The sequence below is a fragment of the Chlorocebus sabaeus genome, chromosome 1 (assembly GCF_047675955.1).
Source record: "Chlorocebus sabaeus isolate Y175 chromosome 1, mChlSab1.0.hap1, whole genome shotgun sequence".
Taxonomy (NCBI): Eukaryota; Metazoa; Chordata; class Mammalia; order Primates; family Cercopithecidae; genus Chlorocebus; species Chlorocebus sabaeus.
The window spans coordinates 104,968,143-104,995,829 of NC_132904.1; the positions used below are offsets into that span (position 1 = coordinate 104,968,143).

The following is a 27,687-nucleotide window of genomic DNA, read 5'->3' on the forward strand; positions in this document are numbered from 1 at the left end:
GTTTTCCTGCACAGGTCATATCCACCAATGTAGCTGCAGCTTAAAACCACTCATTCATTTCTTCTTTCAGTTACTGAGTGCTCAGTTTGTGCCAGGCAGTGGGGATACACAGGCTGATATGGTTTGGCTGTGTCACCAACCAAATCTTGTCTTGAATTGTAGCTCCTATAATTCCCACGTGTTGTGGGAGGGACCCAGGGGGAGATGACTGAATCACAGGGGTAGTTTCCCCCATACTGTTCTCGTGGTAGTGAATAAGTCTCACAAGATCTGATGGTTTTATAAGGGGCTTCCCCTTTAGCTTGGCTCTCATTCTCTCTTGTCTGCCACCATGTAAGATGTGACTTTCACCTTCCGCCATGATTGTGAGGCCTCCCCAGCCACATGGGACTGTGAGTCCATTAAGCCCCTTTTTCTTTAAATTACCCAGTCTCGGATATCTCTTTATCAGCAGCATAAATTCAAACTAATACACAGGCCCTGCCTGAGGAGCTCACACCAGTCTGGACAAAGAGCCCAGTGTAAGAAGTGCCACATTGGAGGTGTGTTCCTAAGGGTACAGAGCTGGCAGTATCACTGGACAGTAGCCAGAGTTTGTTCAGGGATAAGGAGTAGTCAAGTGGCCCAGGCGTGCTCCTAAACATCCTGCAATACACAGGAGTCCAAAATGTCAGTGGTGCTGAGGTTGAGAGAAACCCTGGGCTAGATGATCCCTAAGTGTTTCTCTAGCTCTAAAATTTCTATGTTTTCTGAAATTTCTGTGTTTCTTTTGCTTCTTTTAAGCTTATGCAAATGTTTAAGTAGCAGCTTCCTTCTTTTTTAAGTGGAAGATCATCTAATAATATAGTACAACTTCCCATGAAATGGTGGAATCTGCTTGTACCACTCCTGCCAGGCTGCCAACCAAGTGATGAGACGCTCATCACCTCATATCTTGAGGAGAATTGCTATGGCATCAGTGGTCAATTTCCGGCTCTCTGTGGGGTTGAGGGGCTAGAACTTCCTTGAGTAAGTAAGAGAAATCTACATGTCATGCAGAAGCCTTATTTTAGATAGTACTTAAAAAATTTAGAGATAGTACTTTTATTATTTTTTCCTTTTATTATTTTCTCTCTCTCCTTCCTTCCCTCCCTCCCTCCCTCCCTCCTTCCTTTCTTTTCTTTTCTTTTCTTTTCTTTTCTTTTCTTTCCTTTCCTTCTTTCTTTCTTCCTTAGACAGGGTCTCTCTCTGTTGCCCAGGCTGTAGTACAGTGATGCAATCATAGCTCACTGCAGCCTCCAACTCCTGGACTCAAGTGATCCTTTCACCTCAGCTTCCTGATTAGCTGGTACTACAAGTGTGCACCACCACACCTAGATAATTAAAAACTTTTTTTTTTTTTTTTTTCTGTAGAGACAGGGTCTCACTATGTTGCCCAAGCTGATCTCAAACTCCTGGCCTCAAGCAATCCTCCCACCCTGGCCTCCCAAAGTGTTGGGATTATAGGCATGAGCCACTCTTCCCAGCCTCTCTCTTCCTTTTCATAATAGCTATTCATGGGGAGCAACAATCACTGGGTTCCATTTCACTTATTTGCCTAGCTGTTGCCTTCTAGATTGACATGCTCCAAGCAGTGAAATGGTTATGTGCAAGTGGGAATCACGACTGTCAAAGTAAGATGTCTATTAATCCCTAGACTGGATTTTCAAATCACCAAAACTTCAAATTAGCTCCACTTCTTCCAGGCGTTTGCCTTTCCTTTTACATGCCTTTTCTGCTTCAGACCCCATGGCTCTCAAACGGCAGAGGATGGTCAATCTGAATACTTGCCCTAGGAGAACCAAGAGTACAGAAGCATCCTGTACAGAAGCATCCTGGAGCAGGGCTCTGTCCTCTCAGAGAGCAGAGCTGGATGGGGGGGTCACGCCACTTCAGTCCACTGCTCAGTTAAAGAAGAGTCTCTGCAGGTGGGGAGCAACTGGGGTCCATGTGCAAACAGGGCATCAGAGCTGAGGAGCTGCTGGCATTACTGACTTCCCGCTGTGGAGTTCCAGAAACCCAGGCTTTCTAATCTTGAGTCTATTACCAGGGTGACCTTGAGTGTGACCTTTAACTCTTTAAACCTCAATTTCTTCATCTTTAAATGGGGGAGAATAATAGTACCTATTTTATAGAGTTTCTCTGGGGATTAAGTGAAATGATCTATGTCAAGTGCATGGAGGACAGCAAGTTCTCCATTAGAGTGTAGCAATTTTTAATGCTGGTGTCATGGTTAGGGCTGAGGCATATACAGGAGAAAAATAGGGATCAGTGTTATCCAGAAAGAAGTAGTGTAAAGAACCTCTGTTTCCAGATGGGCACGGTGAGTCACGTCTGTAATCCCAGCACTTTGGGAGGTTGAGGCAAGAGGATCACTTGAGGCCAGGAGTTCAAGACCAGCCTGGCCAGTATGGTGAAACCCTGTCTCTACTAAAAATATAGCTGGGCGTGGTGGTGCAGGCCTGTAATCCCAGCTAATTGGGAGGCTAAGGCAGGGGAATTGCTTGAACCCTGGAGGTAGAGGTTGCAGTGAGCCAAGATCGTACCACTGCACTCCAGCCTGGGTGACAGGGTGAGAAACTGTCTCAAAAAAAAAAAAAAAAAAAAAAAAAACAAAACCCTCTGTTTAGTGCACTCCTCCTCACCAGAAGTTTACCTTGTGCATTTTGCAAAGAGAGAGGGAGAGAGAGAGAGAGCAGAAAGAGAGAAAGAAAAAGGGAGGTCCCAGTACTAAGGCTTCGATCCACTGATAAATATACTTGCTCTCCTCCTGCACGCTTTCAAAACCTTCCTAAAGGTGCCTTCCAAAACTCTCCATTTCTTTTACCTCCAAACCATATGAGTTACACAGGAAGACACAGGCATGTGTAGATCAAAAACCCGGGAGGCGGAGCTTGCAGTGAGCTGAGATCCGGCCACTGCACTCTAGCCCGGGCGACAGAGCGAGACTCTGTCTCAAAAAAAAAAAAAAAAAAAAGTTATGACCATGAAAAGGCAGAAACAGAACACTTAAGCTGCTTTATCTTGTCAGCATCTGAACATGGTGACAAATTTAAATTTTAGCCTCTGAGGAAGCGTCTCACTGGGTCAACCCTCATGCGAACTTGTTCCTGCATTTCACCTATGAATGGCTACCTCTTTGAGTACAAATGATAACCACACTCAGAAAGGGTCTGGTCCAGACCCATCCTGGTTGGCAAACGTGGCTGTGGCTCCTCCTCTGGCCGCCTCCTCTGCCCAACCGCTCAGGGCTGTACGGGAGCAACACGTGGCAAAATATCAGAGATGCCACTGATGGCGTGAGTGGAAACGTGATGGCCTCACTCCTTCCTGGTGGAGAATTCCAGTACCAAAGTCAACTGGAAGCCAAATATAATTCGGAAAATTTGAACTCTTGAGGAGAAATCCAAGCTTCTAAAATAAATTTAAAACTGAGCCGAGGGGAATACTACTTAAATAGGTAGCCACCCTGGGATGACATAAATTCTGAATTTCTTAGAGTAACCGGTAGTTATCTGGTTACTTACCACAGCAGCTCCCCTCACAGGCACGGGAGGTCCTGCGTGGCCGTCACATCTGTGGAAATAATTTGAAATGATTTCTTTGAAGAAGAGCCTAACTTTTACCAGGAGGAAAAATCAACAGCACATTTGCCATTAGATTTTGATATCTTGAGAACATCTATTTCTAATTCACAGTAGAAAGATGTTTCTTCGTTAGTGCATTATTGAAAAAAAATAGAAACCGTTTTCTATGATTGCTTAGAATCAATGCTTTGCATCTTTGTCCCTCAGGTAGCCTAGAAAAAATTACATATTAGTGGATTTGCATTTGAGCACAACATAACATATAAAATATAATAGCTATGTTTGTTGCACTGTTTATTCTGTGTCAGGCTCGATCTTTGTGCATGTTAATTCATTTAGATACTTCACTCTCCTGAGATGGACATTATGGCTACTCCTATTTTACAGATGAGAAGATGGAGGTACAGAGAAGTCAGAATACACAGTTAGTTGCTGAGCTAGGAGTTGGGCAAAGGCTGTCTGGATCCAGAGCCCTCTTTCTTTCCTTTTCTTTTTTGAGACGTAGTTTTGCTCTTTGTCGCCCAGGCTGGAGTGCAGTGGCACAATCTCGGCTCACTGCAACCTTTGCCTCCTGGGTTCAAGCAATTCTCCTGCCTCAGCCTCCCGAGTGGCTGCGATTACAGGTACCCACCACCACGCCTGGCTAATTTTTGTATTTTTAGTAGAGACGGGGTTTTATCATGTTGGCCAGGCTGGTTTCGAACTCCTGACCTCAGGTGATCCGCCCGCCTCGGCCTCCCAAAGTGCTGGGATTAGAGGTATGAACCATGGTGCCTCGTCAGAGCCCTCTTTCTTACCCAGCACAGCATGCTGACTTTTTTTCCTAATGGGAAACAAATTTTCTGTTTTTTTGCATTTTTATTTTAAAGAGCAATTAAGTAATGACCAGATTTAATAGTACATAAGATAATTTTGTTTCTAAAAAAGAGAAAAAAACCACCACCACAACAACGAACATTGCTTTAGGATGTTGATTTCTATAAAGATGCCTGACTTACTAGGAAACCATTTTGGAAGTGAACAAGTATTCTTTTTTTTTTCTTTTTTTTGTTATACTTTAAGTTCTAGGGTACACGTGCACAACGTGCAGGTTTGTTACATATGTATACATGTGCCATGTTGGTGTGCTGCACCCATTAACTCATCATTTACATTAGGTATATCTCCTAATGCCATCCCTCCCAGCTCCCCCTACCCCACGACAGGCCCCGGTGTGTGATGTTACCCTTCCTGTGTCCAGGTGTTCTCATTGTGAAAAGTATTCTTTTAATATTTGTATTGCTTTCTCAAATTCAATGAGAAGGTGACAAATTTAAGACCTAGGCCCAGAACTGAGATAAATTTTAATCTTTTATTTATTTATTTATTTGAGATAGGATCTCACTCTGACACCCAGGCTGGAGTGCAGTTGTGTGATCTCAGTACACTGTGGCCTCGACCTCCTGGGCTCAGGTCATCCTCCTACCTCAGCCTCCCAACGTGCTGGGATTACAGGCATGAGCCACTGCGTCTGGCATAATCTTTTAAATCTATAGTCTTATGCCAAGGGGCTCTCTGTCTGAATTCATGATTTAATAGACTGTCTAGGTGTGGTGGCTCCCACCTATAATCCAGCACTTTGGGAGACCGAGGTGGGTGGATCACTTGAGGCCAGGAGTTCGAGACCAGCCTGACCAACATGGAGAAATCCTGTCTCTACTAAAAATACAAAATTAGCCAGGTGCAGTGGCGGGCGCCTGTAATCCCAGCTACACAGGAGGCTGAGGCAGGAGAATTGCTTGAACCCGGGAGGCGGAGGTTGTCGTGAGCTGATATTGCGCCACTGCACTCCAGCCTGGGCGAAAAGAGCAAAACTCTGTCTCAAAAAAAAAAAAAAAAAAAAAAAAATTTAATAGACCATAATGACTGAGTGCTCTGTATGAAATCAGGCCCTTTCCTCCACTGACAAAACAGTAATGGGGATCGAGAGTTAAAGAAACTGGGTCTCTAGGTCCAGATCAGTTAAAAGTGGCAAAGCACAGTTGTCCATTCAAACTTCTAGCTGCTTCATGGTTCATAAAAGTTGAACATAAAACCTGGGAGACGAAATAATTTTATATCCTTAAGATAACCACATGCATTTTATAGTTTAGCTCAGATTTTAGCAGAAATTGAAATGAAAACTATGGATTTTTCCATATAACTCTGAAATACTGGATCTACTAATAATATCTAGGAGTTAAATACTGCTTTTATTTTTATTCTTCTTTTCCATACTCATTTATTGAGCCTGTTTTCCTCCTACACTCTACAAACTATGTTGAGCTCTTTGGAGGAAACAAATATGGCTCAGATAGGGACCTGTTCTCTGAGAGCTTTTAGGAAACAGCAGATATGTAAAGAGCCAAAACCTAAGTCAAGACTTGATAAGGACGATGAAGAGGTGTAAGTAAAATGCATGGGAAATGCAGAGGGGCCAGCCAGCAAGCACTTCCTGGGACAAACAGGGAAGGCAATAGGAAGATGGCAGTGGAAGCGGTACAAGAGGCTAAAGAATAGCCTGAGCAAAAGCTTGGAGATGGGGGCACTGCAAGGGAGGTCGGGGACTGGCAAGTAATCCAATATGCCTGGAGCCAGGACTACATGCCAGACTGTGAAGGTTCTTTCCAGAATCCTGCTGGGCTACAGCCCTCACGGTGCTTCCTCACAGTCTGACACACACCAGCTCACCAGGCACCCCTTCTGATTTGGAGTGAGGGCAGCAGGAGCAGGTTTCTGAGAATGGCAGGTGTGAGGGAGATGCAGCTAAAGGACCACAAGGTGCCTGGAGCACAGTTGGGATGCTACCACCAAGTGTGACGGTGTGCAGTGAGTGGAAGGACACATGCTTGCCTAAGAGTGCCATGGTTGCGTGTGCTCCTGTGGACTTGCGGAGAAGAGTATAGGACTCAGCGGTTTTTGGGGCCCAGAGTCTCTGCACCCACTCCCAGGCCTTCCCACAAGTTAATTTATGTTTCTGATGTGAAGAGTTTCCACTTGGAGAGTCAATAAAAGCAACAGTGGTATCATTAAAACTATGCTGGTAAAAGCCCCCTGGACTTGGTCATTTCAAGGGATACTAAGTTACCTCGTCTTCTGCATTTACCCACAAGTCCTATTGATGCTGTATCTGAGATATTTCACATATATCCCCACTTCTCCATCTCCAGTCATTCTGCCTGAGCATCAACTTTCACAGTTTTTCTTCTGGACTCCTCTCCATCCTTCACACCACCAATAGAAAGATCTGTCTAAAATGCAAATTTGATCTTATCAATTCCCTGCCTAAAAATCTTACAATAAAGTATTATCCAAAATCTTAACATGAGGCCAGGCGCAGTGGTTCACACCTGTAATCCCAGCTGAGGTGGGCAGATCATTTGAGGTCAGATGTTTGAGACCAGCCTGGCCAACATGGTGAAACTCTGTCTCTACTAAAAATACAAAAAATTAAGAAAATTTAAAAAATCAAAATCTTAACATGACATAAGGCTTTTCTTTAATCTGGCAAACACTCCTGGATAATCCAGTACCCTTCAAGTCTCATCTGCTCACATTCCATTCTTCCACAGGTACCCGTACTCTAGACTTGTCAAATTAATTCCACCTTCATTAAATATTCTCTCATTTCCACACCTTTACAGACACCATTCAGAAATTCTCACTCAATAGAGTAGGGTGGGGCTCAAGAATATCCTTTTCTAACTGGAACCCTGGGTGATTTTCCCCCAAGTGTTGGTGGGGCACACTTTACCCACTGAGGAGGACCTCCACCTGGATAACCACAGGCCATTGAGATCCTACTTGTCCAAAACAGAATCTATGTCCTCCTTCCATTGCAGTCCTTCCTATCCACCTAATCAACAAATCCTGTTGATTCAAACTCAGAAATCCCTCTCAAACCCATCCACATCTCTAACATCTCCCTGACTTTACACTAGTTAAGACATTTATCATTCTTTGGCTTTTTGGCTGTAATAGCCTCTTAACTGTCCTTTGTGTCCAGGTTTTTGTCCCAATCCAACCAATCCTCTACGCTTTATTCAGAGTGATCCATATAAACTGAATCATGCCACTTCCCTGCAGACTTCCATTTGCTCTCTGGTGAAAGTTGAAATTTTTTTCTGCATTCATAAAGCCCTGTATGATCTAGCTCCTGCATACTTTCCAGCCTCAAACTCACCTTCCTAGATCCGTTCTGCCATAGGGAGTTTCCTCAGTCAGAGTGGACAGTTCATCTCTACTTCTCTCTCTTCCTTACCCACCACATTCATTTCTTAGGTTCTCATGAGTCTACATTCTTTTTTTTTTTTTGAGATGGAGTCTCGCTCTGTCGTTCAGGCTGGAGTGCAGTGGTGTGATCTCAGCTCCCTGCAACCTCTGCCTCCCGGGTTCGAGCGATTCTCCTGCCTCAGCCTCCCAAGTATCTGGGATTACAGGCACCCGCCACCACACCTGGCTAATTTGTCTAATTTTTAGTAGAGACGGGGTTTCACCATGTTGGCCAGACTAGTCATGAACTCCTGACCTCATAATCCACCTGCCTCGGCTTCCCAAAGTGCTGGGATTACGGACGTGAGCCACCTCGCCTGGCCTACATTCTAAATCTTGTACGAATCTGCCCATTCTTTTGTCTTCCTTCTTGCTTCTACCTTAGTTTAGGCCACCATTATCTCAGCAATCTCTACTTGGTCTCCCTGACCCTAATTTTGCCCCCTCAAATCTATTCTTTGCATACGGCCAGAAGAAAGTTTCTGTCTCTACATTGTTGACGTTTCTTTGTTGTGGTGATCTGTTGTCAGCATTGTAGGATGTTTAGCAGCATCCCTGGCCTCTACCCACTGGATCCCAGTTGCACCCTCCCCTCTTCAGTTGTGGAAAACAAAAATGTTTTCTTTTTATTGAGATGGGGTCTTGCTCTGTTGCCCAGGCTGGAGTGCAGCAGCACAATCACAGTTCACTGAAGCTTGACCTTCTGGGCTTAAGCAATCCTGCTGCCTCAGCCTCCTAAGTAGCTAGGACTACAGGTGTGTGCCACCATGCCTGGCTAATTTTTTAATGTTTTGTAGAGATGCAGCCTGACTCTGTTGACCAGGCTAATTTCAAACTCCTGGCCTCAAGTGAGCCTCTTGCCTCAGCCTCTCAAAGCGCTGAGATTAGAGGCAGCCACCACATCTGATGCAAAAATGTTTTCAAACATTGCCAAAATTCCTTTGGGTGACAAAATCACGCTTGGTTGAAAACCACTGAGCTACAGTAATCTCTATAAAATGAAGACCCAATTATGTCACTTCTCTGTTTAAAAACTGTCAATGGATGTATGTACACACATGGAAATATGCCAAAAGGTTTGTGTTTGTCCAGATGAGCTGGCTTTGGGTGATTTTATCTGTCATATGTATAAAACAAGGAGACGAGTGGTATTATTTTAGAAGTATTAATGGCTCCCCACTGCCTGCAGGAATGAGTCCAAGCTCCTTAGCGGCATTGCACATATAAGGCCCCTGTGTTGTGGCGTCTGCCAACCTCTCCTCCCCCATCTCTTGTCAGCCCTCACCTTGTACTGGGTCACTGAACCTCAGTGACCTAGATGAATTCCTGCCTTCTCCACTCTCTGCACTTTGGTTTATGCCATTTCTCTTGCCAAGTGCAGCGTCTGGATTCTTAATTGCCTGGCTTAGTCTTATTTGTTTTTCAAAAATTAGCTCTCCTCTTCCAGGAAGGGATCTTGATCCTCTAGTCTGAGTTAAGTGCTTCTACATTTTTTCCTGGCAGGAACATCATGCGTCACCATAGCACTCACCACCTTCTACTGTAATTGTCACTGTACCCAGCTGTTACTTAGGCAGCTAGGCCACATGGCATCCCTGTGTGAATTCTAAAGGGCACCCCTTTCTCAAGACCCCTTCCTGTCATTTGCTGGAAATTGCCATAAGACATGTACAAATCCATGATGGTCATGATGCAAGTGGCACATCCTAAAGTTCTGTGGCGTGCTGCCTGCCTGACCTATGCAGCAATATGGTGTTCCCTACCAGAAGATAAAATCCTCCAGGTGGGGACTTTGCTTTCATTTCACTGTTTGATTTCCAGCACTTAACATAGGGTCTGATCCAGAGTGGGGCAGAAGCTTGATAAATACATGAAAGGGAAGCTATTACCTGGCTTTTATCCCCCATGCCAAAAATTCTGACAGCCCCTACCAGAGTGAGAGGAAGCTAAGCTGTAGCACTTCCCGAACTTGAATGAGTACCCAAATATTCTGGAGAATTAAAAATAAATAAGTAAAGCTCCCTGTGCCTTACTTCAAAAGCACCAGGTTGGAGCCTGATTGTCTGTCTTCATTTAACAATTGCTGATGAGATTCTAATGATTGATCAGACCAGCTGGGAACCATAAGCCACCCGGGATAAAACTCAAAACCACTCCCCTTGTCTTGTTTCTCCCTCTTGCCACCACAATGCTGCCATTTATCTGTGGACACCATGCCTGGAATCACAAAAGGAGCATTTCCAAAGAAAAAGCTTGCTTTCTCTGACTTCTCCTGCAATCTAGGTGTCTTAGATTCCTGTGTCTTCCAACTCAGACATAGGCACTCAACTAGCAACAAGCAAGAGTACACAGTAGGGCATTTGGAAGGAGGAGGGAGGGAGGAGGAGAGAAGGGGGGTAACAGAGAGTGATTAAGAGACAGAGAGACCAGGAAAAAAAAAAATGATCTGCCCTTTTAATTTTCCAAAATAGAATTTGACCTTTTTACTTATGTAACCTAGAGGTTGCAGTTGGACTGTCTGAGCTGTGTACACCCTACGGGTCAGGAAAATGTGGACATGCCTGAGAGTAGCTAGGTGGATCCCCCAAAGCTCTTTGCATCTGAAGGGCAATGCACATCACGTATTCGTAGTAGGGAAGGCATCACTGGAATAATTGGGGATCTGGAACAAGAAAGAACAACTATAGATTCTGCTTGGCAGCTGAGAAGACTGCATGTATAAGCTGATGACATACACCACTGGGTGCCCTGTGGAAGGCATCTGTGAGATGACAAAGTTACTGAAATTCTATGGTAGGGGCTGAGCACATGTTACATGCACTAGATGCCCCAGAACAAGACCCGTGGAAACATGACTTGCAGGAAGATGTTGAGGGAAAGCTACATGTATATATGTATACTTTTCTTGGATTTATTGGCTAGGAATATATACATTAAAACATGAATGAAAAGTATTTTTCTTTTTTCCTGGGGTTGGAGTGGGGTCAATCATTTATGAATAGGATTAAAATCATAATGGGATAATTTGGGAAGTGTATATGTTTGAGAAGAGGAGCAAATTGTATTTGAGGCAGAAGCGGTCAATCTTTTTGTTTTTGTTTTTTTTTTTTTTTTTTGAAACAGAGTTTTACTCTGTCACGCAGGCAGGAGTGCAGCGGCATGATCATGGCTCACTGTACCCTCCACCTCCCAGGCTCAAGTGATCCTCCTACCTCACCTTCCCAAGTTGCTGGAACTACAGGCTTGCGCCACCATGCCCAGATAATTTATCTTTTTGGTAGAGATGGGGTTTCAGCATGTTGCTCAAGCAGGTCTCAAAATTCCTGGGCTCAAGTGATCCTTCCGCCTTGCCCTCCCAAAGTGCCGGGATTACAGGCGTAAGCTGCCATGACAGGCCTTTCTTTTTACATTTTTTACAAATTCACCAAGTCACTGTGTTCCCATGGCTTTTTATCTCTGATATTAGGAAATCAGAGCTTGAAGATATCATATACTATTATTGGCTAGGCCTTAAAGGGAACAAGTGAATCCAGTGAAATGATGAAGTCCATGTTCTTCTGGGGAGGGTTACCTATTACCCAGTGCATTTCTCAGTTAGAACCAAAGCTTAAAAAAGAGAAAAAAAAGTCTCTGATAAGCTCGTTTTAAAGTGCTGATCAGAAGGCTATCTTGCACCTTGTGTTGATTCTTTTTCTCTGATTTGCAAAAGATCCTCTAAATTGCTTTACTGATTTGTTTTCCAGAGCACTGAGTGTGACAGTCAAGCCCTTGATGGCTTCAGCAAGTAGAAACCTGACTGCTGCCTGCAGAGGATGACTGTGTGTCCCTGGGCCATTTGTCAGTCCCTCCCAGGGTGCTTGTAGGTAAGGAGGAGCTCCTGAATCACAGTCCATTTTGCAGATTGATTTTCTATTTCAGATCAACACTGCTAAAGAAAGTTAGGTTCTACCTGAGATTATAGAGCCCTTCATAATGTATGATCTGATTTATATCACCTCCTCATAATACAATGCCCCCTTTAATAAACACTTCTTCTCCCACATATAGGATTCATATCCAAGTATTTAGGTCACATTCAAATTTAAAAATAAAAACAATATGATTTTATATTTCATCTTCTGAAACCTCTTAGGAGCAAAATCCAGTGCCTTTAATTATATTCTGCACCAGCAGAAATAATAAATACTTATCAATATCAATAATAACAAGATAAATGTTAAATATTCCCATTTATGTTTTGAAAGTAAAATGTATTTGAAGATGACAAATTCTGAAAACTACTAAACACACATAAATATACTTAAATGATCATATTTATTTTATTTCTGCATGTTGTGTCTATGTTTCAATTCTCCCTGTTAAAAGACAGCTGCAAGTATTTCGATATCTAAGAAGAATATTTGCTAAACAGAATGTTGCAAGAGTTTTAATATTTTCCAGTTTGGTCTATAACCAAAAAACATGATACCCAGAATGAAGATTATAGATCTATATCTTCTTTGATCCACCTTTGCAATAATTTGCAATATGAGCTTGGAAATAACTTGCCCATAGAATTAACAGGTTCCTCAACTTCTCCCAGTTTACTAATATTAGATGGTTCAGCTATACAACATTCTGCCTTAAAGAAAATCACCTAAGATACAAATGATATCACAAATCCTAGCTATACCATGCAGTGGAAATATTTTTTTCTCCCTCAAAGAAATATTTACTGTGCAAGAAACATTTTCTCAATTTTAAATCCCCCAAATGCGAGAATCACTAGTCTCTCAAAAATTTTTACAAAGAGAAACGACTCACCTATTTGAAGAGTATTTCCTTGCTAGTGACTCTGGTAGCTACAGTCACATAAATCTACATTGTGGTCAGCTCTTTTTTTCATCAGACAAAAACAGCCTCAAGTGAAAGCTGGAAGTGAAAAACCCTCCATTCACCCAAGAGGGGAGGACAGTGGTCTGCTAAATCCAGCAGCCTCATCACACGACCCACCAGCTGCTTGCTGCCTCTTGTTTCTCAGCGACAGTGACCTCCAACACCTTTTATTTAGTGCTGCAACACACCGTGTGGTTTGACGGCACACGGAACACATCACGTGCCAAGCCAACACCTTAAGAGGGTGGGAAGCTTTGCAACCAGGAAGACATGCCGAAAATATTTAGCAGTCAGCTCGATTGCACTTAAGCATAGCCTTGCTTGTTTTTCACAAAGTAATCCAACAACATACTGAGTCAAGTGAACTGATTTGCACAGTTCTAAACTGGGAACCATCTGGAACTAAGTTTCCACTGCTCCAAAAGCTTCTCTTCCCTCACCTTATACATTCTGAGCAAACACATGGGAACAGCCCTCAGTATTTCTAGTAACAGTAATCACATTTCCTCCCTCTGTTTTAGAATTCTGTTTTTCTCTAGTCTCTTTGTTCGTCTCACATTTTCGCTCACCTAGTCTTTATACCCCAACTCTCCTTATGACCAGGACGTGACCAGGACACATACTCTGCAAAGAAGGAGTAGTTTTTATTTAAATATATCTTCCTGGCCAAGGCATAGGCCAGACTCTTGGAGCAGTGGAAAAACTGGCAATCACTATTTCCCGATATTTAACTCATCACTCACCAAATGCACCACCAATGCACGCTGTAGTTTGTTAGAAGTTGGATTTCAGGTGAGCCAAATTTCATGGTTTCCTAAGAACTTCGTCACTATGCAAGCTAAGTCCCATTTCCTTTGTTATGAATACCAATTGAATTGAAATTCTAAGAACAAACATTAAACACTTTGAACACAAAACAGGCTGCTGGCCTCTGATATCGGATAACAAATGAGCCATAACATGACCTGACTTTAACTCACCCTTTCTGTCCCAGCGATGGGAGCTTTGAAGTCTCCTTTCCAGATTTCCTGAATGAGAACAGGGAAGCAAATGACGACCTGAAGCTCATCCGGGAAGAAAAAGGTGTTGGCTTTTTTTGATTAGTTACATTTTTAGATCTTGATGTAGGTAATTCTATTGGATCTAAAAAAAAAAAAATGTAAAAATTTTACGTCAATTATTTCCAAGTAAATATACTTGAAAGAATGAAGCCTCTGCTCTTACGTCACTTTCTCCCTCTATGCAGACTAGAAACAGGGCAGGCAACCTCACATGAAGACCTCAGGGACTAAGGGAGTCAGAACAGCCTCTCTCCTGCGCCTCTGATGGTTCTGCCGCGTAGAGAAAACTCAAATAGTAGGGAACGTTTCCACGTATACTGTGAATCAAATTCTGTACAGTGTTCTTCCTCTCACCCAAGCTAGGAAGTCAGGGACCCCATTCAATTCTCACGTTGCTTAACTATGCTGTCCTTCAGAAGTTTTTATTTCAGTACCTTATAACAATGGTGATAGATACATACTACATAACTTCTTATACTGAAGAAAGTAAAGGAAAAGGAAATTAAGTCATTTAGATTGTTTTTCATTCGTTTCCAAAATCTATCTCTGTGGATATGTATTTGCTACATACATGGTTTATATATGTGTTTGCATGTAACATATACAGGATGAACATCCTAAACCCAAAAAACTTGAAATCCAAAATTCCTCCAAAATCCAAAAAAATTTGAGCACCAACATGATGCTTAAAGAAAATGCTCATTGGAGCCTTTCAGATTAGGGATTTTTGGATTTGGGATGCTCAACTTTTCAGTTTATATAATACAAATATTTCAAAATCCAAGAAGATCTGAAATCAGAAATACTTCTGGTCCCAAACATGTCAGATAATGGATATTCAACCTGTTTATGTATAATATATATGTATAGATCATATATGGGTATTAAAAATTCAAAGGCAACATCAACATATACAAAATCCATAATATTGGCCAGGCACAGTGGCTCACGCCTGTAATCCCAGTACTTTGGGAGGCTGAGGTGGGCGGATCACCTGAGATCAAGAGTTCGAGACCAGCCTGGCCAACATGGAGAAACCCCATCTCTACTAAAAATACAAAAAAATTAGCCAGGCATTGTGGCACACACCTGTAATCCCAGCTACTCAGGAAGCTGAGGCAGGAGAATCGCTTGAACCCGGGAGGTGGAGGTTGCAATGAGCCAAGATGGCGCCACTGCACTCCAGCCTGGGTGACAGAGTGAGACTCCATCTCAAAATAAATAAATAAATAAATAGATAAAATTTTTAAAAATCCATGATATTATAATGATTTTGGACATGCTGACTTTATAAATATTAGGAGAATTTAGGACAAGGGAAAAGTCAAGAGGGTATGTATGGGGGTGATCTAAAAAATCTGAACTGTGAGTCTTTTTACATAGATATGTTTATTGTGAGAGTTGCAAGATATTATCAATATAGAAGTTTAGAATTATTTTTACATATTTCATGATGTGACTAATGTTAATAACATGCAAAAAAGTAGTCAATGCGACTCTGCGCCAGTAAAAAGATACTTTATTTTAGTATTTTATAGTTTCTAGTGCACTTTGGTTATCTTCGCAATAGCCCTGTGAAAGCAAGTTTTCTTTTTTTCTATATAGAAGGCATTTATTAGAACTCGTTCATAGAGTTTACCAAAGTTCCAGAAGTGTGGCAGCTCCTCCACCACCTTCCCTCCCTTCTCTGATCTCTGATTCTCCTTTCCTCCACCCCTCTGCTTTTTCTTCCTCCCCCTTCATCATAGTCATCCCATTTATTTAAGTGCTTACCCTGTTCCAGCTTAGTATTTTATTATTTATTTATTTATTTTTTGAGGTGCAGTCTTACTCTGTTGCCTAGGCCGGAGTGCAGTGGCATGATCTCAGCTCACTGCAACCTCTGCCCCCTAGGCTTAACTAATCCTCCCGCCTCAGCCACCAGAGTAGCTGGGGCTATAGGTGGGCACCACTACGTCCAGCTCATTTTTGTATTTTTCTGTAGAAATGAGGTTTCACCATGTTGCCCGGGCTGGTCTCAAACTCCAGGCACCTGCCACCTCCTGCCTCAGCCTCCCAAAGTGCTGGGATTGCAATTGTGAGCCACCGCCCCCGCCCAGCTTAATACACTATACACATAATTTTACTTAATTCTCATAACCACCTTATGAGGTGTAGGTATCATTGTATCCATTTAAAGATGAGGAAACTGAGGTTTACAGAGAGTAAATGACTTGAACAGACTCACATGAATAGAGCCAGAGTAGATTTGAATCCAGGTCTCTGTTGACATCACAGTCTATATTCCTACCCACTATGCTATCTTGTCCGATTCAAAAAAACAAAAACAAAAAACAAAAAACCCCAAGACATTATTACAGTAAAATTTCAGTTCACTTTTTTTTAAGTGTATATTGTATTATAAACTTTTGTGGCTTACGACTTTAAAATATTTCTAAACATGGATTGGTTACATTGGAGATCCAGTGGGCCATTATCTACAATACTATGCCACAGAAAAAAAGAAACCAACTTTAAATCTAAAGTCTTTTTCTTACCATTTTTTGCCATCTCCTTCCTTAGCCTGTATGTAAGTGGTTGTTTTAACATCTGGCTAACATCTGTTTCGTTGCAAAACTTTTTTCTTTGAATTTCTTCAAACCATTCACCAGTCACTCCCTGAAGCCATCTGATATCCCTCTTTGTCTTCTGAAGTTTGCTGAAATAAAATAAAAACATTAGCGCAGTCTTTATTTATTTTCTTAACATCAAGCTCATCCTTAAATCAATGTACTTTTTTTTTTTGAGATGGGGGTCTCACTCTGTCACCAGGTTGGAGTACAGTGGCACAACCTCATCTCACTGCAACCTCCACCTCCTGGGCTCAAGTGATCCTCTCACCTCAGCTTCCCAAGTAGCTGAGACCACAGACGCATACTGCCATGACCAGCTAATTTTTTCTATTTTTAGTAGACATAGGGTTTCACCATGTTGCCCAGGCTGGTCTCGAACTCCTGAGCTCAAGTGATCTGCATGCCTCAGCCTCCCAAAATGCTGGGATTACAGGAGTGAGCCACCTGGTCCAGCCTCAATGCACTCCTTAAATTCATTCACATCTAATGCCAATTCATGTGATGGGCTAAACTTTACCTAATGGAGGAGCAGCATTATCTATGAGTCTAGAAAAAAAATGGCTCTAATCAGAATTTCCCTTTCAACACTGAATGTATTTTAGGTATATTCTTTTTTTTTCTTTTTTAGTATTCTTGTAAATATGATGGCAAAGTAAAAGTTTTTGCCAGTAGTTAAACTAATCATCAGGCTGATGAGGACAACCTGGATTAAGCAATGTGCTAAAACCTGACCTAATAATGCAATTGAATGATAGATGTTCTAATAACATGTAGAAACTAGAATATTCTCATTTCGATTACTCATTCATTCACTTGTTAATTCATTAAATGTTTATTGAGAAATGTTAATCAATTTAGTGTTTATGAGGCCCCAGGTAGGCAATGGATTCAACAGTGAATGTAACAAATAGGATACTTGCTTGTCCATCCAGTGGTCAAAGATAAAAGCTAACAGTGGTGTAATCTTGGCTCACTGCAACCTCTGCCTCCCGGGTTCAAGTGATTCTCCTGCCTCAGCCTCCTGAGTAGCTGGGATTACAGGCGCCCGCCACCACGCCTGGCTAATTTCTGTATTTTTAGTAGAGACGGGGTTTTGCCATGTTGACCAGGCTGGTCTTGAACTCCTGACCACAAATGATCACCCCTGCCTCTGCCTCCCAAAGTGCTGGGATTACAGGCGTGAGCCACCGCACCCTGACGAATATAATGGTCTTAGATAATGAAGTTCTTTACACACAAAAACACAAAAGCCCATGAGTGAGCACAGGTCTAATGCAAAGGTAGTGGGATAATTTGAGATGGACAGAAAAGCCAGGTGGCACACAAATATGTCTGCCCCATATTGTCAGAACATGTGGCCTGAAATCCTATTCCTTTTTTTTCTTCTCTCCTCCCCTTTCCTGCCCAATTCTCTTTCAAATGAAAATGCTGCTTTAAGTTCTTAATTAAATCACCAGTTGTTGTGATTTATTAATACTTTTTTCAAAGTAGATCATTTTGCTCTATTTAAGGAGGACTCTAGAACTGTTTGGAAATGAGAGGTCCCTAATTCAGAGGGAAATGTTCCTGGACGGAGGCAAAATGAACAGAAAGTGGAGCCTGAAGAACATAATGACAAGGCTTATAGAGTGGTTGCTTTTAGATAGCACTAATGAAAAAGTTAGGCAAGTTGTTGGGTTCCAACCTTGGGAGATTCTGCTGCTTGGGAAAGTATTCCGTGTGGCTCAGCAGCTGTTATCCTTTATCCAGGGTCTGCTGTAAAGCACAGTGTTAGGGTCTTTGTATTGCTAAGGAACTGAAGAGCAAGATATCTGCGAAGTGGCAAATCTGGAGTTAAAAGGCAATGAACTGAGATGGCTGCAACTTAGGCTCCTGCTTGGGGCTATGATACTGCTATTTTATAAAATATTCAAGAAAGGAGCCAGAGGTCACCCTGCCCAGACTTGCATTTTGCAAAGCACTAGACAGCAATCAACATGTTCAACTTACAGAATTTGCATTGGTGCCTCAATGCAAATTTTTTGCCATTTCCTCCCTCTGCTGCCTGGTACTCCTGTCTCTATTGCTACTTCATTTACTAACAGAGCAGACTAAGAAATCCTAAGTATCTGCTTCTAACCAATACTGGCTGCCTCTAACTTATGAACACCTCGCTTACTAATGACCCACATTTGTACACGACCTCCCCTTCCTTGGAGCCCTCCCTAATTGTCAGTTCCCCAAAAGCTGGCACCACCTTTCTCTGTTTCTGAAAACATCAGTCTCATTTCAGGAGACAGTCAAGTTACTTGACTTAGAAATGTTTCATATAAACAACATTTTCCCCCATACAGGGTTGATGTAATATTGACTTTCTTTTTACACATTTTCTTTATTTCTGCATTTATTTCTAGAGACAACGTCTCACTCTGTTGCCCAGACTGGAGTGCAGTGGTGCGATTATAGCTCACTGAAGCCTTGACCTCCTAGGCTCAAGTGATCCACTGGCCTCAGCCTCCCCAGTAGCTGTGTAGCAGCATGAGCCGCAGACAAAACTCCTCAGACACCGGATTAAAGAAAGAAGAGGTTTTTATTCGGCCGGGAGCGTCGACAGACTCGCGTCTTAAGAGCCGAGCTCCCCGAAAAAGAAATTCTTGGTCTTTTTAAAGGCTTACAACTTTAAGGGGTCCACGTGAAAAGGTCGTGATAAATCGAGCAAGTGTGGGACACGTGACTGGGGGCTACATGCATCAGCCAACAGAATAAAAAGTTTTACAATGTTTTTTTTCATACAGTATCTGGAATTTACAGATAACACAAGTAGTTTAGGTCAGGGGTTGATATTATTATTATTACTTTTTTTTAACTCCTAGGGCCGGGTGGTGGTGCCAAGGTTGTCTGGCTATTTATCTTACTTTTGTTTCTTTCTAACTTTTTGCTTTCTCTCTTTCCTCCTGTCTTGTGAACTAGGCAAGATGAGGGGAGGAGGGCAGCATGAGTAGTAGCGGTCTCCTTCCTTAGCTGGGACCACTGTCCCTGACTAATTTTTGTAGAGACAGAATCTCACTCTGTTGCCCAGGCTTGCCTTGAACTCCTGGCCTCAAGAGATCCTCCCGCTTCAGCCTCTCAAAGTGTTGAGATTACAAGCATGAGCCACCGTGCCGAGCCCTGACTCTCTCTTAAAAGTAATCACAGTTCACTTAATTGTACCTCAAGCTTTTCTTCCACGGTTGTGTACATTTTCCACCACTGCCTGCTTCTTTTCTGTCTTCTGGCCAATGAAGCCAGAAATCTGTATTTCCCTGAAAGTACTCATACACTTTGAATTCCACTCCAGGAAATTTATCTTACAGTAGTAACGCCACCCCAAGAACATTAATTTAACTGAGCAACTGAGTTGCTAACAATAATTATATAGACAACATAGAATCCTGGGAAAATGCACATGACATAACATGAAGCAGGAAAATGAAAATACAACATTTATCTATGATTTTAGCTATGTAAAAATGATTCCCCTTTTGGGCACACCGAAAAAAAAAAGTTGAAAACATCTGATGTTTTAGAGTAGATTAATTATAGGTATCATTTCTATTTTTAGCTTATTATTTTTCATTTTATTTTTTTATTATACAATATCTACAATACATGGAGCTGTTTCTTCTTTTTGTTTAATTGTGAATTTTTATTTGTGTTGTCACTTTTCCATCAATTTTTTTTTTCTGGAGACAGAAAGAAATCAGTAATATTGTCATAATCTGAACACAGTCAATATTACTCTTTCAGTGTGATTTTTCTGCTGCATTTCTCACACAATTGAGATAAAATATATCCAGGCTGGGCGTGGTAGCTCACGCCAGTAATCCCAGCACTTTGGGAGGCCAAGGGAGGAGGATTGCTTGAGTCCAGGAATTCAAGACCAGCCTGGGCAACATGGTGAGACCCTGTCTCTACAAAAAGTTTAAAAGTTAACCAGGTGTGGTTGCTTGCACCTGTGGTCCCAGCTACTTGGGATGCTGAGAGATATATATATAATATTCAATATACGTTTGTGGAAGGCCTCTTATGGTGCAAATGCTGGCATACAATGGTGGCATACAGTGGTGAGCTCCCACCCTAGACAGATTACAGTCTAGTGGGAGAGACAGATATGAATCCAATAACAATATTGACATAAGGTAACAAATAGTGGTAAATATGACTTACTCACTCAACACACATTTGAACCCTGGGGAAAGAACAGTGAACAAGTCCCTGCCTTCATGAGATTTAAATTCTGCTGGAGTGGGGGTCTGTGTCAGGGGGAAACAATAAAAAAGTAAATAGGGGTGGGTGTGGTTGCTCTTGTATGTAATCCCAGTGCTTTGGGAAATAAGGTGGGAGGATCACTTGAGGCCAGGAGTGAGAGACCAGCCTGGCCAACATAGCGAAAACCCATTTCTACAAAAAATTTAAAAATTAGCCAGGTGTAGTGGTGTGCTCCTGTAGTCCCAGCTGTTCAGGAGGCAGAGGCAGGATGATCCCTTGAACCCAGGAGTTGGAGGCTCAGTGATCTAGGATCACACCACTGCACTCAGCCTGGGCAAAAGAGTGAGACCTGGTCTAAAAAAATAGTAAATAGGCTGGGCACAGTGGCTTACACCTGTAATCCCAGTACATTGGGAGGCCAAGGCACGCAGATCATGAGGTTAGAAGATCAAGACCATCCTGGCTAACACAGTGAAACCCCATCTTTACTAAAAATACAAAAAGTGAGCTGGGTGTGGTGGCACACGCTTGTAGTCTCAGCTACTCAGGAGGCTGAGGCAGGAGAATCGCTTGAACTCAGGAGGTGGAGGATGCAGTGAGCCAAGATCGTACCACTGCACTCCAGCCTGGGTGACACAGTGAGACTCTGCCTTGAAAAAACAAAACAAAACAAAACAAAAACCAGTAAATAGCTGCTAAGAGAGCATATAACAAGGACCTGGGCTAAGGCACCACCCGTGAAGATTTCCCTGAGATGACATGGGGCTGGAAGAATGAAGGACGAAGGATGAGGCCAAAGGGTCATGGCAGAAGGGTCTGGGAGAGAGCTTTCCAGGCAGAGGGGTAGCCTCTGTAGAGCAACAAGTACACCCAGAGAAGTAAGGAATTGAAGTAAGGCCTGTGTAGCTGGAGTGCGGAGACAGAGAGGAAGCCCAAGCCAAGCAGAAAGAGGGGCAGCTGTTAGATAACATAGCGTTAGGGGTAAGGTTCCGCGGTTTGGTGTTTGGTCATGGAACAATGATTGATGGTTCAGCAGGGGCAAGACACATTCGATTTGCATTTTTGAAAGATCATCCTAGCTGCAGGTAGAGAGTAGATTCCAGTGGAGGGCAGGAGACCAGTCGGGATACTTGTAGGATCTAAAAGAAAGAAGTGTTTGCTGGGACCAGGATGGTAGGGGGGAAGCTGGAGAAAAGTGGAAAGTGTTCAGGGTGACTTAAGGTGAAAAGTGACCCCCAAGTAATGGCGTTTTGGGGAGTAGGGGTAGAGACACATCAAGGAAGATTCCTAGACTTCTGATTTACAGAAGTGCATAGAAGATGCCACTCACAAGCTGGGCACAGTGGCTCACGCCTGTAATCCCAGCACTTTGGGAGGCTGAGGTAGGTGGATCACGAGGTCAGGAGATCGAGACCAGCCTGGCTAACACGGTGAAACCCTGTCTCTACTAAAAATACAAAAAAGAAAAAGAAAAAAATTAGCTGGACATGGTGGCAGGCACCTGTAGTTCCAGCTGCTTGGGAGGCTGAGGCAGGAAAATGGCGTGAACCCAGGAGGCGGAGCTTGCAGTGAGCTGAGATCGCACCACTGCACTCCAGCCTGGATGACAGAATAAGACTCTGTCTCAAAAAAAAAAAAAAAAAAAAAAGAAGATGCCACTTACAGATATCATGCATATATAATCTTTAAAAACCCAAAAGTTAACACTGCAAAAACTTAACATTACCGAAACTTAAATAACACCTTTAACATCACTCATCTTCAGAGCAATCATTAAGTATTTGCATAATATTCAAGCTAGTATGTTTTCCATCCTTTATTTATTATTCTCCTCATCCAGGACATTGAGAATTTTCTTTATAAATATTGCTGTAATAAATATCATTGTGCATTTTCTATTTTTATAGTGTCTGTCAGACACAAAAGTAGAATGATTGGGCCAAAGAGTCAAAACATTTTTGTGATTTTTTTTTAAAGTTAAATTTTATTTTTTCTAGAGACAGGGTCTCACTCTGTTGTCCAGGCTGGAGTGCAGTGGTGCCATCACAGCTCACTGCAGCCTCAAACTCCTGGGTTCAAATGACTCTCTTGCCTCAACCTCTTGAATAACTAGGACTACAGTTGCACGCTGCTATGCCCAGCTAATATTTTTAGTTTTTTGTAGAGCTGGAGCTCTCACTCTGTTGCCCAGGCTGGTCTCTCACTCTTGGCCTCAATTAATCCTTCCACCTTGGCATCCCAAAGTGCTGGGATTACAGGCATGAACAACAGACCCCAGCCCTTTTTGTCATTCTTTATACATACTACCAAAATAGCTACACCAATATCATTTATACCAGCAAAGTACAAGTCTGCCACTAGGCATCCTTAGAAGACAAGGTATTATTTCAAGTATTTTTATTTTTCTAATTTAATATTTTGGTGGTACTATTTATAATTGTTAATAATTATTTTTCTTTTTAAGAATCTTCATTTTCTTTGTTTAATAAAATATGTTACATTTCTTTGATAATAGGAAGGCTTGAACTCTTCCTTTAGGTCTGTTTAGTAATTATACTTTGTGATTTGGCAATTGTATATTTGGTCAATTTATAAATCAGTGTCTTAGCCGGGTGTGGTGGCTCATGCCTGTAATCCCACTTTGGGAGGCTGAGGCAGGTGGATCACTGAGGTCAGGAGTTCAAGACCAGCCTGGCCAACATGGCGAAACCCTGTCTCTACTAAAAATACAAAATTAGCCAGGGTTGGTGGTGGGCGCCTGTAATCCCAGCTACTCAGGAGGCTGAGGCAGGAGAATCACTTAAACACAGGAGAAGGAGGTTGCAGTGAGCTGAGATTGCACCACTGCACTCCAGCCTGGGTGACAGAGTGAGACTCCATCTTTAAAAAAAAAAAAAGCTCAGTGTCTCAGAGTTCTTTATTGGAATAAGAAATGTTTAATTTTAAAAAGCTCATTTTTCTTATGTGTTTTAAATAAGAAAGTTTTTGACTTTTTTTTCCTGTTTTTGATCATCGTCTTATTGTGATGAGATTGACTTTCATTTTGATTAAATTTTGAATGTTCAGCTATACAAACCCTACTCTGGTTAGGGCTGTTGGAAGTAAAATATAAATAATCCGTAGATACGTTTATGCTAGTATTTGTTTCCTGAAGATAGTGAGAAATGAAATTCAGACAGTAGTGGCATGCAGATACATGAAAGGGGCAAGATTTTGAAGAAATTCAAATATTTTTGAAGCAGAAATATTTCAAGGATGACTCTAGGGATGACTGTCAGGAAAGTGATTAACAGGTACAGTCGTCAGCCAGGATATTCAAGGTTCAGGTAGTCAATAATGGCATCATGTTTACTATTACCAAGGAAGTAACACAGAAATAGTTTTGGCCTTTGATGTAAGGGTGACCCAGGAAGAGAAAATATGACATAAAAGTCTAAACTCAAACTCTCTGGGTACCTGTAATTCATCTTCTTAACCCTACACACCCAAGATCCCCAGGAAGTATAGTTTGTACATTTACAATGGTTTACTGAGCTTCTGGTACTAAAAGGAGCACAACAATTATAAAATCAGTGGTCTAGATTCGTTCATTTACTTTAAAAAACGATCAAATAAGCTCGACATTAGCAAGTAAAAAAAAAATCTAAAAATAAAGTGGAAATGTGGTGACATGAATCTTGAGGACCGTACTTTCTATTCCCGCTAGTCCCAGTTTGACAAAGACAACATTTGTTTGTAAGCAGAATTCAACCAACTTGACAACCAGCCTGCACAAGGCTCTTCCTCTTCCACGTGGGCTTGTTATATATTCAGCGCCAATTGGGACGTACAGTCCACTTTATGCCAATGAGAACCTCAGGGTTGAGAATGACATACATACAGGGAAATTACTAATACACAGCTTGCCTGCTTCATTAGTCCAGCTTGACTCAACATATCACAAGGAACTGTTGTCTACACTTCTAATTTGTTTTACCCTGAGGCTGATCAACTTGATTAAATTAAATCAGGTCTTTTCTTGCTGGGCCAGAGGCCCAGCCCTCTGCTCCAAGTCAAAATGTCCTTTCTTCATTCACATGAATCTGTCTGCGAAATGTTGCCTTGGATTTCACCCTAGCACCTCTTGAACACGCCACTCCTCTTATATTCCTATTCCTGAGTTACACTTATTTTTCCTTTATTTCCAGCCTTGAGTTATGACACCCACCTCCCCCTCCTCTCTGTCTTTCCCAGCTTAGTCCTTGCTGACCTTTGCTTGTTACTTTTGTTTGTCTTTATTCTGAGCAAGGCTTTGTGCCCATCTTTTCTCCATGACAAATTAATTATGTACTAACCATTTAGAACATGCGCAGTAAATGATAACTGTCCGTTTATCTCCCAGTCGTTGTTTGTAAGTAATTCGTTGGCCCCACTTGTCTGCTCCTTGTTAATGAAACTCTCCCTGGCCTATTCTTGAGTTACTGTCAGAGAGGAGACAGAGCCCAGGAGCAGTGTCAGGTTCTAGCTGGGTGATCTTGGCCAAATAATTAACTTTCTTGGTTTTTCTTTCCCCACTTGTTGAAGAGGAATAAATGATGGGTAGACTGTTTGCAAAGAATTCCTCCACAATTCCTATCATTCCTGGAGGTACACTCCTTGGCAATGGAGTCTCGCTCTGTCGCCCAGGCTATTGTGCAGTGGCGCGATCTCGGCTCACTGCAAGCTCCGCCTCTTGGGTTCACGCCATTCTCCTGCCTCAGCCTCCCGAGTAGCTGAGATTACAGACCCCACCACCTCGCCTGGTTAATTTTTGTATTTTTAGTAGAGACGGGGTTTCACCGTGTTAGCCAGGATGGTCTCGAGCTCCTGACCTCGTGATCCACCCGCCTCGGCCTCCCAAAGTGCTGGGATTACAGGCGTGAGCCACCGCACCGGCTGAGGAGAGGTCTCTTTAACCTCTTTCTTAGTCGTTGTCAGGAAAGTGGATGAACAGGTACAGTTAACAGCCAGAAAATTCAAGGTTCGGGTAGTCAGTGATGGCATTGTGTTTACTATTACCAAGGAAGCAAAACAGAAAGAGTTCTGGCCTTTGAAGTGAGACTGACCCAGGACAACTGCTGTTAAGAGGCACCTCCCTTCACCTCCTCCTGGAATCTGGGCCAGACTTGCACTTGCTAAAACCAATAGAATATGGTGGAAGTGAAACTGAGATTTCTGAATCCAGGCCTCAATGTATCTTACGGCTTCTGCTCTCTTCCTCTTGAGACCTTGAGACTTCTGTATAAGGCAGCTTGGGTTGGTCTCCTTGAGGATGAGACCGTGCACAGAAAGAGGCCCAGCAGAGAGCCATTGCTGACTACCCAACACGTGGGTGAAGGCATCTTAGACCATCCAGACCCAGCCAAGCTGTCATAGTGGTGCCCAATGTGTGATCCCAGGCAATCCACCTAGCTGAGTCCAGCCCAAATGGCTAGCCCATAGAATGCTAAGCTAATAAACAGAAGTAGTTTTAAGCCTTTAAATTTTGGGGTGAGATCGGGACCGGTGGCTCACACCTGAAACACCGGCACTACTTTGGGAGGCCGAGACAGGCGGATCACTTGAGGTCAGGAGTTTGAGACCAGCCTAGCTAACATGGAGAAACCCTGTCTCTACAAAAAATACAAAAATTAGCCGGGCGTGGTGGTGCACTCTTGTAATCCCAGCTCCTCAGGAGGCTGAGGCAGGAGAATTGCTTGAACCTGGGAGGTGAGGTTGCAGTGAGCCAAGACTGTGCAACTGCACTCCAGCCTGGGGAACAGAGTGAGAGTTCGTCTCAAAAAAACAAATAAATAAAAATAAAAATAAATTTTGGGGTAGTTCGTTATGTATAAATTGAAAAAAACATGGATACAGATGAGGTTATCATGAAGATATCTCCCAGGCTAAAATCTATGATCAGAAAAACCTCAACATTCCTACATCACATCCAAATCATTGAGAAATCTTATAAAGCCAAAAGAGGTCTCCAGATATAATCTGGCCAAACACCCTGTCTTCGGGTGAAATAATACCAATAAAAAATAATAACCGATGATACGAATTGAGCTCTTGCCACTTGCTGGATTTTGCAGTCCTTATTGCCAGTCTTCACCCTAACACCGCTCCAGCATCGTCCTCATTTACAGAGAGGATGTGGCAGTTCTGCTGGAGCTGCTGAACTGAGACGTGAACCCACATGCCTCTGAGTCTAAAACCCATGTTCTCCTAACCGTATATCTCATTGTTTGTGGGTATTATTAATCCCACTAATAAACAATGCAATTGATACAAACTTACAGTGACTTTTGCCAATTAAACAGGCCGTAACGAGAATTCAGATAGGATTGAAGAGAGAGCAGTTATGCAAGTTTTGAAAACAAACAATTCCCTAAGCCAGGAATAGCTTCCATTTTCTTGTCAGAAAAATTCTCAAATGTTTCTCAAAATAGTTCCCTTTATCAGCTCCTCTTGCCAAGGGCATCCATTCCTCTTTTTGATGTTCTCACTTCTGTTTTTATCTCCTCTCTGACGTCTCCGACATTTCTCTTTCACTTTTCTTACTCCCTTGCTTCTGTACACACACCCTTTTTTTTCTTTTACATCTTCGCTGATGTTCGCTGACCTGACCATCTTGTTACACCTTGTTCTCCTTCCAGGCAGCTAGGCACCCCAATCTCTATCAACCCTCCACTCCAGCCTTCAAGGACGTCTTGCCAAATAGTCCCTTGATCTCCTACAAGTTCAGCCATCAGCCAACCCCAGAATAAAGTTTCCAATTACACCGAATCCTGTGAAAGTGAATTTGTCCCTTGATTTGCAGATCAAAGCAGTTTTAAAGTTTTCCTCCCACGCAGGAATCCAAACATAATTTTGTCCTATTGCCCAGCAACCACGACACACAGAAAAGCACAAACGGAGAGGATGGGGCAGGAACTGTATCCCGAGTCAGAGCTTAAACGTCGGGCCAGTGTCATAATGGAGGATGGATCAGGATGTCCAAGCAAGAGCCTTTTCAAA

General features: G+C 42.5%; 1 protein-coding gene across 5 annotated transcripts in view; it reads right to left on the bottom strand.

Annotated features, from left to right (window-relative positions):
* EXPH5 (exophilin 5) overlaps positions 1 to 27,687 on the bottom strand; it is an 86,660-nt gene that overhangs the window by 19,374 nt on the left and 39,599 nt on the right. For 2 of the 5 annotated variants that reach the window (XM_008020760.3, XM_008020759.3), the window contains exons 2-4: positions 16,369 to 16,529; positions 13,751 to 13,913; positions 3,546 to 3,594 (exon numbers count right to left, since the gene is read on the bottom strand). In XM_008020760.3, the coding sequence (XP_008018951.3) occupies positions 3,546 to 3,594; positions 13,751 to 13,913; positions 16,369 to 16,529 (373 nt within the window). Of the gene's footprint in view, positions 1 to 3,545; positions 3,595 to 12,698; positions 13,701 to 13,750; positions 13,914 to 16,368; positions 16,530 to 27,687 lie in introns of those variants that run through there. The other 3 variants (XM_008020767.3, XM_073020865.1, XM_073020866.1) reach the window with 3 other exon arrangements.